Genomic DNA, 13215 nt, shown 5'->3' on the forward strand with positions numbered 1-13215 from the left:
TAATATCCAACCACACACCACACCACAAACACAACAGCCCTTAGAAAACTTAAACTGAATCCAGGCCCTTACATAAATAGTCAGAATGGATTTCTGGCTGCACTGAGAATGAGGCTACTTGAGATGTGTAACAGGCACTCTGCAGCTAACTGGAAGATCCCACCTGTCTCTACAAACCATCCCACATTCATTTCCAGTTTGATAGCCAACACAGAGGCAGAAGTCTTATCCTCCAGAGAAAAATACACAAACTGTTATCCTGTGAGTTGTCATCCATATGCTGTCTTGCATGATTCTAGTCCTATGAAGTTTACTAAATGTGAATCTGCCCAATAATGTAGTTATTACTGTGTAATTAGAAGTAGGTGTTGGACGGTGAAGTTTAGGGGGAATGACAAAGTGTTTCCCTAAAAAAATCTATTGGACAATGCAAGCTGCAGGCAGAAAAATAACCGCAGCACCTCATCACTCGTAATACGCTCACATAAAATCCAGCCTGAATCTAGGAGAAAAGAAAGATAATAAATACAGCACAATAGGAAAGAGCAGTGTTGCCACACTTTGAAAAATATGTTAGTAATGTAATTGAAATTGCCTCACGCTGTATATAACAATGTGTGGCAGCTAACCAGTATTTCAGAGTGGATTACCATTTCCCTAGCCAGAAATCTGTGCTGATAAGAAACGGCATTCCCCGCTCGCTTCAACGTGTGCTGCATTTTTTTTAATAAATAATATAATTTCAAAATAATTCCTACAGCAATTTCCTATCTCAAAAAGAAAAATGCTACTAAAAAAAAAAATGTAGAATTGTTTGAAAGTGCAAAGATTTTCTCCTCAAGAATTAAAAGTTCTTCTTCTCTTGGCTGAAACCTTGTCACTTACAAGCTGGTACAACAATTATGATGGGTTGACTGCACTGCAGCAAATCATGAAGAATAATTCTGGGAAATGAGAATCACCCGAACAAACACAGGCACACACAGGCACAAATACACATTCCCTTTCGCTATTTTCCCTTCCCAGTTTCGCTAGTGGTTGCAGAAGTCCGTACAAATTAAAGATACAGAGGGAGATGCAAGTGTCAGTTTTACCATGATAATTTAGCTGCAACCCTTCTAACCTTCCACCTGAAACTGGACAAACAAACAGTTATTTAATAAAGCTGTTTTTGGGAAGAAAGCATGCTTGTTGTTTCTTACCTGTAATGTGGTAGCTAACCTGCCGGTTGACATCAGATGTGTCTTCATCCCAGGTGCTAAGAACAGCCACCACCTCCCCGGGGGGGTCACTCTCCTTCACGGACCCTCTGTACACCTCATGCTCAAAGACAGGTGCATTATCATTTATGTCCGTCACAGCAACTGAGACCAAGGTGGTTGATGACAGGGATAAAGTTTCCCCCAGATCTGAGGCCACCACTGCAAAAGTGAAAGTGGGATCTTTCTCGTGATCCAGATCCTTCAGTGTGCTGATCCAGCCACTGTTGCTATCAATGGTGAAAGCTTCTGTGATCTTTTCCAGCTCTGATTCCACTGCAAGTGTATAGGTGACCTGCCCATTTGCACTTGAGTCTGCATCAACTGCTTTAACTTGCATAAGTTTTGTTCCTATAGGCATCCCTTCCATTATTATGGCATCATAGCTAGCTGTTTCAAACATAGGCTTGTTGTCATTTACATCCAACACCTTAACCTCCACATCCACAGTCAGGACAATGTCTACTTTGTCTAACTGAATGGTGGCTGCCACTTTGAAGTGAAAAGCAGAATTTGTCTCATGGTCAAGTCTCTTATCCAGTTTTATTAGCCCTGTATCTTGTTCAATGATGAATATGCCATCTTTGTTGTTTTCCGTCAGCTCCCCATTAACTGTGCTATACAAAGCCCCCTGATTAGGCACAATATGCACAATGTCAATGGTGCTGCCTATGAGGGTGTCTTCTGCTAAGGTGAAGGAATACTGAGGTTGAGAAAAGGAAGGCAGAATAGTTTCTGGAGGTAAAACATGGATGTATACAGGGATGAGAGAATGCTTCACAGGAATGCCACCATCAACTGCTTTGACAAAGAATGACAGAACTGTGTTTTTTAGTTGGTTAAAGCTGCCCTTGGTGACCATCCATCCATTGTCTGGATCTATTTCAAGCAGATCAGCTACTGAAACCGAGGCTTCACTATACAGAGAATAGGTAATTCTAGAATTGGCTCCATCATCTGGATCTACTGCTTGCACTTGGGTCACCAAGTAACCCTTCCCAACATCTGCTTTGACACTTGCTCTGTATTCAACTGTCATAAACTGGGGAGCATTGTCATTCTCATCCACTACTATCACTCTCACAGTGCAAAATGTGGTCCTGCCACCTCCATCAAGTGCTCTCAGAAATATCCCGATATCACTTTCTAGCAAGTTCTCCCGGTCTAAGCGTTCAGTTGTCAGGATCTGCCCATTGCTATCAATCAAAAATCGGTCCTTGGCAAAGTCATTTATTATGGAGTAGCTTATCTGGCCATATACACCTGAATCTCCATCTGTGGCCTTCACATGGAGCACTTTAGTTCCAGGAGCTGCATTTTCTCTGACCTCTGCAACATAAACACTCTGTGAAAACACAGGGCTGTAGAGGTTGGCACCAAGGATCTGTATATGCACCTGAGCTGTGCTGGTGAACAAACCGTCTGAGACAGAGACATTTAGGCTGTACATAGGCTCCATCCTCTGCTTCCGATGGTTGGAAAGGGTGATGACACCACTCTTGCTATCCATAATGAAACTGGTCCGATCATTTCCTGATAGAATGCTGTACTCCAATCTGTCAAAATCAGAGCTGTCAGCATCAGAGGCTTGGACGCAAGTCACAAAATGACCCCGAGGTGCCAGCTCGCTCACATACGATTCATATATCAGCTGGTTAAAAACAGGAGGGTTGTCATTCATATCTGTTATTGAAATACTAACAAGAACCTCACTGCTAAGTGGTGGGAATCCATTATCAGTTGCCCTGACTTTCAAGCTGCACTGCTGTATGAGTTCATGATCCAACATACGTGCTGTCAGAATTAGGCCACTTGTGCTGTCTATATGGAAATAATCTGTGCTGTTAAAGGTGTCCTGGACTATCTGATACTGCACAATTTTGTTATTGTCAGAGTCAGCATCAGTAGCAACAACCTGCAATACAGGAGTCCCGATCAAAGATGCTTCGGACAGAGTAGCATTGTAAGCTGACTGATCAAAAACTGGAGGATTATCGTTGACATCATTAATGACCAAGTCCACAGTGACTTCAGCTCGAGCACCAGTGAGGGCATCGCTCGCTCGCACCATCAGCTTGAAAAGAGAATTTATTTCATAGTCCAATGGGCTGATGACACTCAGAACCCCAGTATCAAAGTCAATATTAAACTGGTTATGAGGATCTCCTTCAACAATGATATAAATGATACCCTGGCCTTCTGGGCTGGTTGCATTTATGCTTAGAATTGGTGTGTGGATTTCTACATCTTCATTCACAGAGGCTGTATAGAAGGGCTTGTCAAACACAGGCATAGCTTTGTTGACAATAGTAATAGGGAGCTCTACTGAAGCAGACAGTGATGGGTTGCCACCATCTTTTGCAAGAATGACAACCAAATACTCTATATTAGATAAGTCAGAATTGAAAGCTTCTTTTAGAGTGACACTACCAGTTCCCCTATCTATTTCAAAATGTCCATAGTCTTCCTTCAGAAGATATGACACGTCACCATTTTCATCCTTATCTTTATCAATAGCTGTCACTCGATATATCAGGGTACCAGGCTCAGCATCAACTTGCACAGCAGCGTAGTATGGAAGCCCTACAAACACCGGTGCATTGTCATTTATGTCCTCAATGTAAACCCTCACTACCACACGAGCAACACGAAGGTGGTCTAGTTCACGGCTTGCTTCCACCACCAATTCATACAGCTCTTGTTCCTCTCGATCAAAGGATATACCAGTTGTCTGAATGACTCCTGAGGTGGATTTGATTTTAAATTTGTTGCCTGGGTTTAATATACTGTACTTCAAGGGCTCATTAAGACGGTTACCAACAGCATTTACCACAGCGATCTTTGTGATGTTGGTGGTGTTTTCTGAGATAGAAGTAGAATAAAAATTCTGTGTGAAATGTAGCCCACTATCCATGGCTTCTTTCACCATTATTGTCACCATAGCAGTGCTATAAAATTTCCCATCAGATACTCTTACTATTAGCATATAATGGTCTTTGGAGAGGCTATTGTTTTTAATGGTGAGTACGCCTGTGTTTGAATCAATCAAAAAATGATCCATATTGCCTTCAATTAGACTATACGTGAGTTCAGGAGGGATCTCTGAATCTGGGTCTGTAGCCTTGACTTTGAGAACCTCAACACCAACATATGTGGGCAGAAGCAAGACAGTCTCAAACACCGCTTGACTGAAGACGGGTGGGTTGTCATTGACATCAGTTACCTCAATGGTAACTTCAACAGGACTCTCTGCTGTAAGCTGAGGATTTCCACTGTCTCTAACATGCACGTGGAAGTGGAAGTGGGCTATTGTTTCATGATCTAAATTTGCAATTGTTCTGATTGCACCCGTGCTGGAATCTACTGTGAAATACTTCTTTGCAGTAGATTCAACAATCTGGTAGACGAGCAAGGCATTCTGGTTACTGTCAGCATCAGTGGCACGAATCACGAGGGGACTGTTATTTGTACTCCGGACTATACTGTTTATGGGAGCGGCTTCACTTATGCTGCCTGAGTACTGAGAGAAGAGAAAAACTGGTGGGTTATCATTTTCATCAACAATCTGAATGTTCACTGTGGCATTTGATGCCATCCCTGCCATATTCGTTGCCTGTACGGTAAGTTGATAGAAGGAAGCATGTTCATAATCAAGGGCCTTCTGACTGGTGATGACTCCAGAATATGGGTTTATAGTGAAGAGTCCATCCACATTCCCATCTTTAATCTCATAAACTAATGTGGACTGACTGATTGCAGAAAGAGAGATGACAGAAGTACCAATATCCACATTTTCATTAACCTCAGCTTGGTATTCTTTGAGGGTGAACTTAGGGTGGGAGTTATCTGCCATTGTCACCGATATCCGTACAATTGCTGTTGCAGACAGTGGTGGAGAGCCCTGATCAGCCACTTTTACCGACAGAACAAACTGTCCCATTGTAGTTAGGTCTGGCTCCTTCAGTAATGTAATGATCCCTAAAACCGGTTCAATCTTGAATGTGTTTCCTGTATTTCCTAAAACATAAACATTGCAAGCAAGTTAGAAATTATATACAATGCACTCAAATGGTAATTACTATGGAGCAATTAGTGGCAATTTATCAAAGACAGGTGTTGTAAAAAAAAAACAAACAACAACCAACCAATGTAAGTAAAATAATTCCAAAGGACATTCCAGTCTTCCTTTCTCAAAATCAGGCCACTTCAGTAACATTACAGGTGCTCAAATACTCAGAAAGTTGGGTGCTGGTATTTATTATTTTGATGCTGAGTTTTAACATCGAAGCATCTGGTGAATGTACACTACTCCCAACAAACAAGGAAAAAGCATCTCTAAATTATGGGAGTTAGTCAACTACATGTACACCTAAGGCAGTTAAATTAGATCAGAGGCTAGCAAGCCAATTACATGACAAATGGATAACAACTCAGTCTCTTAATTGAAGGGGATATTAAGCAACCGTAGAGAAGATTACAGTAGTTCAAGACTCAAAGAACTGCATATAAAAAGGTTAAAGTGGCATTTAGAAAAATAAAATTGAACAAATAGCAAAGAAAAGAGATTAAAGTATCCGGTGGCACAAAGGTGTATTGTGTGATCCCTGAGGAGGATGAATCTAGATGAATGAGACTTAGCAGAAAATGTCATGAAATGTCTGTTATAACATATAAGCACAGACACCACTGACTGCTTAAAGGTGAAAAGAGTGAGTTTGGACAGGGACCTTCTCAAGGGTCTTTTTTTCACTTTTTATGTAGCTGTACTGCCTGCCTCTTCTTTAGCAAGGCATAATTACTGCTATGATCCCTACCTGTAATTACAGGCTGCTTTTATTAAACAACTGGTATTTTGCTGGCTCCTTGAGTGCCTGCTTAAAGGATTGGATGCTGTGCATGTAGATGGCATGACTAGGCATTCAAACTCTTTTTCTGAATTTGATTCTAAAAGCAACCTAAGTTTGTACTGAGTTACAGTGATTCCAATCATTATAACACGTCCCTGCTGTTGTAATAATTTATACTTTAAAATGGAGAATTACTTGCAATCCATGAGGTGGAGAGGATCATGTTTCAGGTAACTGGTGATAAATACAGATTTGTTTCAGTGGTGACTGCTACAGGTGATGTGCACAAAGAAATAAATATGAGGATTGTAGCTGAAATACCAAATACATAGAATCCTAAATGAAGACATTTAATGTGTATTATTTTAAAGATGTGATTCACTATCTGTTGTAAATTCTGGTGCTTGGAGGCTAATTTAAGCTACATACTACTGCACGTCGTTCAATGCTGGTAGTAGCTTTCTCTTTATATCCATCCTTTCAGATCTGTAAAGTTTACTCTGCTAGATAAAACAAAAATTGTGCTATTCACTGAGGAGCTGAGATTCTGCCAGAGCTACAAATTCTCATAAAGATCACAGTATTTGTCTCATTTGCAGATGCTACAAAAGCCGCTGTTGTTATTTCATCAGCACTTGCAAACATGAAAGATTTGTAGCCACTGATTGTCTTATGTAAGGCCAGGGCTGGTTCTTCTCCCTTAGGAATTTGTTATGAAATTTCAAAGAAATTACTTTCTTTACCAATTGCTCTCTTCACACATAGGGTAATGCAAGTAATGCACTGGAAGGAAGGGGCTGTATACAATTTGAATGCTGCAGTTCAAATCAGTGTCCTTAACTGCACAGATTTTATGGATCACACAGCAGCAAAAGGCTGAATTTTGATGCATGTGGGATTTGAACATCTGGGGATAATGAATCTGTGGGAGGGCACGGCTTATAGCAAATGGAAGTTTGAAGTCTGACACTGCAGAAAGAGCTTGTGATGAAACAGAAACAGGTTGCAGTAGGAGAGCTTCTAGCAAAGAGAAAAAGCATGCAGACTGAAAAAGAACCACCTAATAGTGAAAGCATCCCTTCTAATCTTTGTATTTTTGTTTGCCTCATGTATTCTCTACCCCATGTAATACAGCCACAGTTCTAGCATCTCAGATGGCTTTTTATTGTTGGCACCTAAAGGTGATTGCGTTGGAGCCCATCAGAATAATGCACTCAGAAAAAGCTGGGAGGAGTCTTGAGATACGTTGTCCCACAGAGCTGATCTGGCCTACTCGGGATTTGTTCTGTAGGGCAGTGTGTTATCCTGCCTGGGCATGTGTAAAATTCTCAAGGCCACTGGAGAATACTGCGAAATCACTACTAAGACCCAAGTGCATAAAGGAAATAGTAAGAGTTGGAATGCTAAGGTCTTTGGAGAATCACAAGGGTCTCAGTTCAGCACCTTTAGCTGCAGAAAATGTCACCCTCTGATTTGCTTAAAGGACTCTGTTTCCACAGACCTACAGGATAATGACAGAAAAAGACTCCTTGGTTCTTCTCTGTGCTTAGGATTATATCAGCTTAATTTAAGGTTTGAGCTCAAACCATGTATAGTTATATTAGCACAAGATGCCATAAATATTCTTCTTTCAGTACTTACTTGTCTTTTGGCCTGTTTCTAATTGACTCAAGCCATCCTAGTTAATGAAAAGCTTTTGTAATAAGATCAGGATAAACAATGATTCTGGAGGATCAAAGTCAATGATGGGAAAGGCATGACATCTGATTAAAATGGGGACAACCTGCAGCGTATGAAACCTCTGCTCAGGGCAATGTAGTCAAGTTTTGTTAGCATCATAATGGAAAGATTCGTAGTACCAAAAGCATAAAATGGAAATGCAACATTAAAAACCCCAAAGGTTACAAATTTCCATTTCCTCCTCTATTTTTCCCAGGCACCTCACTTGCATATATGCTAATTATTTAACTTAGAGATAATGCCTAACTTTAGCTCCATGTGATCCAGAGAAAGTTACATTTGCTTGCACAAGTAGCAGACATAATGCAAATTTCCCACTGCCTTGCTGTTACACCAGCAGAGATGATTTTGCTGTTTCAGTTTTTATGGTAAATATAAGTATATAGAGATTAACAATGAAAGTAATTTCATTCTGATATCACTGTGGCGTCCCTTAGGCTTTTATAGACATACGTTCAAGAGCCATCATGTCACTAAATTACTATGGCTTTGCTGGCAATTTCTAGTCTCCATGCTCCTCTAATCCAAATACCGGAAAAGATGGCAGGTTGTACAAGTTGTTGTGTCACTTGTTTGTGGAGGATCCACTGTGGACTACACTCAAGCCAGCAGCTTTCAATAACTATTTTCTGTGATGGCTTTGAACGAGTGACTTAAAGATAAAAGGATCATGGAGTGAATGTCAGTGAGATTCTGTGCTGATGCTCTGTCCTAACCTGCTTCAATAGTGTAGACAAGCTCTGCGTTTTCTCCTTTGTCTTTGTCTAAAGCCGTGACCTGTAAAACCGCTGATCCCACAGCTGCTGATTCATATACTGAGGCTTCATACAGTGGACTGGTGAAGTATGGGCTGTGGTCATTGGAGTCTTCCACGTTTATGATGACTCTGGCCAGGTTTCTTCTATAAGGGAATTCTTGATCTCGGACCTACAGAGAAAGTATGTAATGTACATCCTGGTATTCATTCATTACAACTTCACTAATATTAGTTATCTGAGTGCTTTGAGGTCTATTTAATACAAAGCAATGTAATTGCATTTGTCCCAAGGAACCTGCAGTCTAAAACACAATCACACAGAAGACACAGTACATATCAAAATTCAAGAAGCTCAGAGATTTTTCTTTTCAGTTGTAAAAAACTCATGGTAACTAATCATCGCGATATGCTTTTGGATGACATCTTAAATTTAGTTTTAGGTTTCTTTTTTTTGTAATACATGCTATATGGTCATGCCCTTACCCTAACACTCCTTGCTTCACAGACAAACAAACCTTACACATTGCTCCATCTTTCAAAGAGCTACAGTATGTAGAATTGTCTAGGTATCAGTCTGGCACTTGTATTTTCCAATGGACTTTTTCAACAACATATACATACATACCTTTTTGAAGATGATACCAACAGTAATCAGAGTAGGAATAACTTTAAGAAGTGCCAAGTAATCCCAACAGAAGTACCATTGAGAGAAAATTCCCTCTCTCAACCTGATACTAAAAATCTCAGGAACTCCTGATTCCTGGGCTACCCACTCAAAGTAGGCCCTGTGCCTTATATGTTGTGAGCTGTTTCTTTACAGAACTCTTCTGCACGGCTCATAAGTACTTAAATAAATAGCAATCTACAATGTTTAAAGAAAGGAGAAATTTTGTAATTAACTCCCACTTCATAATATACAATGCTCACTTGAAACACAGAGACTTACATTCTGTAATCTATGCACACTAAGCAAAAAATGGTAGTAATTTTTTTTTTCTGTATACCCAAACACTTGGAAAAAGTAGCTGAAAACTATTTTGTATATCAACTGATTATCTACTAAAGTAAGTCAGTAAAAGCAAACTATAAATGAGGCCTGTATCCAGAGGGGCCGTAGCACTCTGCATGGCAAAAAAAATCATAGACTCCCAGAAAAAAAACAACACAGTTATCTCCCTGTGAGTAACTTCTCAAATATCTTTCAGCCTCACTACAGAAACTCGGAAAATTACCTGGAGTGAGAAGACCAGATGCCAAGAGATTAAATAATTTCCTGCTTGCTTCTCCTCTGAGATGGTAAATCATTTTGTATGAGGTGCAATGAATTCACAGTAAGTTTCACAGAAGTCCAAATAAAAAAGGTAAAATAAATACACAGCAGAGCAGGCAACATGAAATTAATGGCTACTTACTACAGTGAAAGTACTTTACTCAAGCAAAGACCAAGGCATGTTTGCACTGAAACAGCAGTGCTTGTGTCCTGAGCCAAGTGAATATTGCATTCTTACCATGACATTAAGGATGTGCTTATCTTGAGCTTCGTGGTCTAATCTCTCCGCAGTATAGAGCACCCCAGCACTGGGATCAATTCTGAATTTTCTCATGCTGATTGCATCGATGCTGCTGTGAATAGTGTAGCTCAGTTTATGTTTTTCATCTCTGTCTATAGCTTCAATCTGCAGAATTTCAGTATCAGGGAGGATGTCCTCTGAGATGGTGACATCATAACTTGGCTGAGAAAATTCTGGGCCATTATCATTGTTATCCAACACTTTGATAAAGACCTACAGTTAATGAAAGAAAAAAACATTTGAAGTTATTGAGGTCTAGTCAGACTCCTGAACAGGCACCTGAAGAAATGTAATTGACTTTAGATAGCCGATTTTATGTTGTTGTATAGCGGGACTGCGAAAATTTAATATTAAATAGTTCAGATCTAAAGAAACTGTAAGGACATGACTTTGGAGGCAAAATGTGCTAATTACTGGACTTACTTCGAGTCTAGCAAAGAAGTGCATAGGAGACTTTCAGTATCTAAAGACTGGCAAATATTTCCTCAATGGTAAACGGTAATGGTTCTGTTGTCCCTTGTAGCTGTGCTGGTTACAAGGGCATTCTGCACCTATTAAGTCATTTCCTTTTCCCCTTGCTGTTAGTAAGGCTATGAAATATTCCTTATCAAGTTACTTAAACCCTTCTTTTATATGATCAAGATTACAAATCCTAGGAGTATAAATCTTAGGTTGTTTTCTGCCCCATGTATTGTGTTGGGACCTACTAGCAATTTCAAATCATGGAAGTTGCTGCCACATCTCAGACTATGAGGACAGAGCAGGAGACATGCTAAGATGGCAATGCAAGCCCAACCCACCTGGATCAGTGCACACCACCCAGACAGGTAACCTGCAGGCACTGGTGCCAAAAAGGACTACTTGTATGGCTTTGCTTGTCCTTTGCCAGTGATGCTTGGCTTTATAGCTCACAAATTTTCCCTTGAACAGCTACTTGCCTCCCTTTTGTTGAAGTTTATGAATGGTGGGACCACAGATAAAAATGTAAATGAAACCTATGCCATTTGCATTGTCTGTCTTTGAAATTTGGGTACCAAGCCTTCAGGAAATGTGAAGGGGGAGAGGTCAGACATAAAAACAAACTGCATGGGAAAGGCTGCGCCCAGGACTGTTCCCTAAGACTAGAGGACTTGACTCATCCCTCATCATGTTTTCTCTGTTGCTCTGGGAAGTACCTGGCCCTTTCTTAAGAAAATACTTTATTACTTCACTTGATCAAACCCCATAAACCCATATATTCTTAACAGAATAAAAATACAGTTATACTTTTACTACAATATTGCAGAAACAGATGTTGGCCTCAGAGAGAAATGAAACTTTAGATTTCTCTGATCTTCGAAGAGTTTGCAGAATGCATTACCAGAAGGAACACGAGCAATTGTAAGCAGCAGTCGTAATGAACTAGCCTGGGAACTGTTTAAAAGACAGCTGAAATAAAATACTCTGTAAGTTAAATGGCATAGGGCTTCAACTGCACATTCCATGCTATTTAATTTTCAGCAGATTATGATACGCCAGAGTGAAGCAGGGAGAAGCCTTTATTAAGTTATGCTTCAGTCCTGGACAGATAGCAATAAAATTGGGGTGAAAACATACGTTGCCAGGGCTATAATAATGATGAAATGTTACAACACTTATATTCTTGCTGTTGCTATACAATATATCAAGGCATATTTCTGACCTGACTGAGGAAAAAACAAAAATCAAAGAACTCACATCTGAAGAAGATGCAAATATGTGTTTTTTAATATAGGAAAGAAAGCCTGAGGAAAAAAATAAAACTCTATCCTTACTCTAATGGGACAGAGCCAATGCTGAACAACTTTTGCAAGTGTAAGGAAGAGACACTAAAGCAATCTTCTGAGCTGGGGACAATCTGATTACTGGTGTTTAGCATTTAAAAGCACCTTCTCAAGCTGTTTTGATACCCTCAGTTCTCATAGAATCATAGAATGGCCTGGGTTGAAAAGGACCACAACGATCATCGAGTTTCAACCCCCCTGCTATGTGCAGGGTCACCAACCAGCAGACCAGGCTGCCCAGAGCCACATCCAGCCTGGCCTTGAATGCCTCCAGGGATGGGGCATCTGCAACCTCTTTGGGCAACCTGTTCCAGTGTATCACCACCCTCTGGGTGAAAAACTTCTTCCTAATATCTAACCTAAACCTCCCCTGTCCATTCCCCCTTGTCCTATAACTGTCCACTGCAAACAGCCGCTCTCCCTCCTCTTTATATACTCCCTTCAAGTATTGGAAGGCCACAATGAGGTCTCCCTGGAGCCTTCTCTTCTCCAAGCTAAACAATCGCAGTTCCCTCAACCTTTCCTAGTAGGAGAGGTGCTCCAGCCCTCTGATCATCTTAGTGGCCCTCCTCTGGACCCGCTCCAAGAGCTCCATGTCCTTCCTGTACTGGGGGCCCTGGGCCTGGACGCAGTACTCCAGATGGGGCCTCACAAGAGATGAGTAGAGGGGGACAATCACCTCCCTCTCCCTGCTGGCCACTCCTTTTTTAATGCAGCCCAGAACATAGACGGCCTTCTGGGCTGCAAGTGTTGGGTTCCACGGTAACATGGCTTATTAATAAGGATTATTTTACTCCTGCATTGCAAACAGAGACAACAAAAAACACACTTATAACTGGTGGCCAGAAACTCTGTTCTAAATTGTTGTAGGTAGTCCAACAGAGAAGGAAAACCTTTTCATATGGATTTGCTGGAAAACACCAAGAGTATTTGATGAACAGCAGATGCTGCTACATCTCAGCCTACTTTGGGCAGGTAAGCTGCCATGTAAGGGTCAGCTTCTGTGTGGGAGTTTGGTTTTAATACTGCTTTGTGAAGGCTAAAGCTGTTCTGTAAAAAAAAAAAGAAAAGAAAAGAAAAAAAAAAAAAGTAGAGATGCACAGCAAAGTGTTGTAGAGGTACTGCCAGAGCAGGGGTGTGCTGTGTTGTGTGCAACCACACAGTAGTGGGGTTCACTTCCTATTACACCTTGTGCTTTTTGGGCTCATTCTAGCAAATTGAGAAAGTAGAGGAAACCAT

The 13215-nt window shown here is 40.7% G+C and overlaps 1 protein-coding gene across 18 annotated transcripts in view; it reads right to left on the reverse strand.

Annotated features, from left to right (window-relative positions):
* FAT3 (FAT atypical cadherin 3) overlaps nucleotides 1-13215 on the reverse strand; it is a 420810-nt gene that overhangs the window by 76980 nt on the left and 330615 nt on the right. For all 18 annotated transcript variants that reach the window (XR_006931334.1, XM_046900013.1, XM_046900074.1 and 15 more), the window contains 3 exons: nucleotides 10112-10387; nucleotides 8563-8773; nucleotides 1203-5276 (listed from right to left, as the gene is read on the reverse strand). Coding sequence is in view for 17 of the 18 variants with exons in the window: in XM_046900013.1 (XP_046755969.1) it covers nucleotides 1203-5276; nucleotides 8563-8773; nucleotides 10112-10387 (4561 nt within the window). In the remaining variant the exon portion in view is untranslated. The remainder of the gene's footprint in view (nucleotides 1-1202; nucleotides 5277-8562; nucleotides 8774-10111; nucleotides 10388-13215) is intronic.

Source organism: Gallus gallus, chromosome 1 (assembly GCF_016699485.2).
Source record: "Gallus gallus isolate bGalGal1 chromosome 1, bGalGal1.mat.broiler.GRCg7b, whole genome shotgun sequence".
NCBI classification, from domain to species: domain Eukaryota; kingdom Metazoa; phylum Chordata; class Aves; order Galliformes; family Phasianidae; genus Gallus; species Gallus gallus.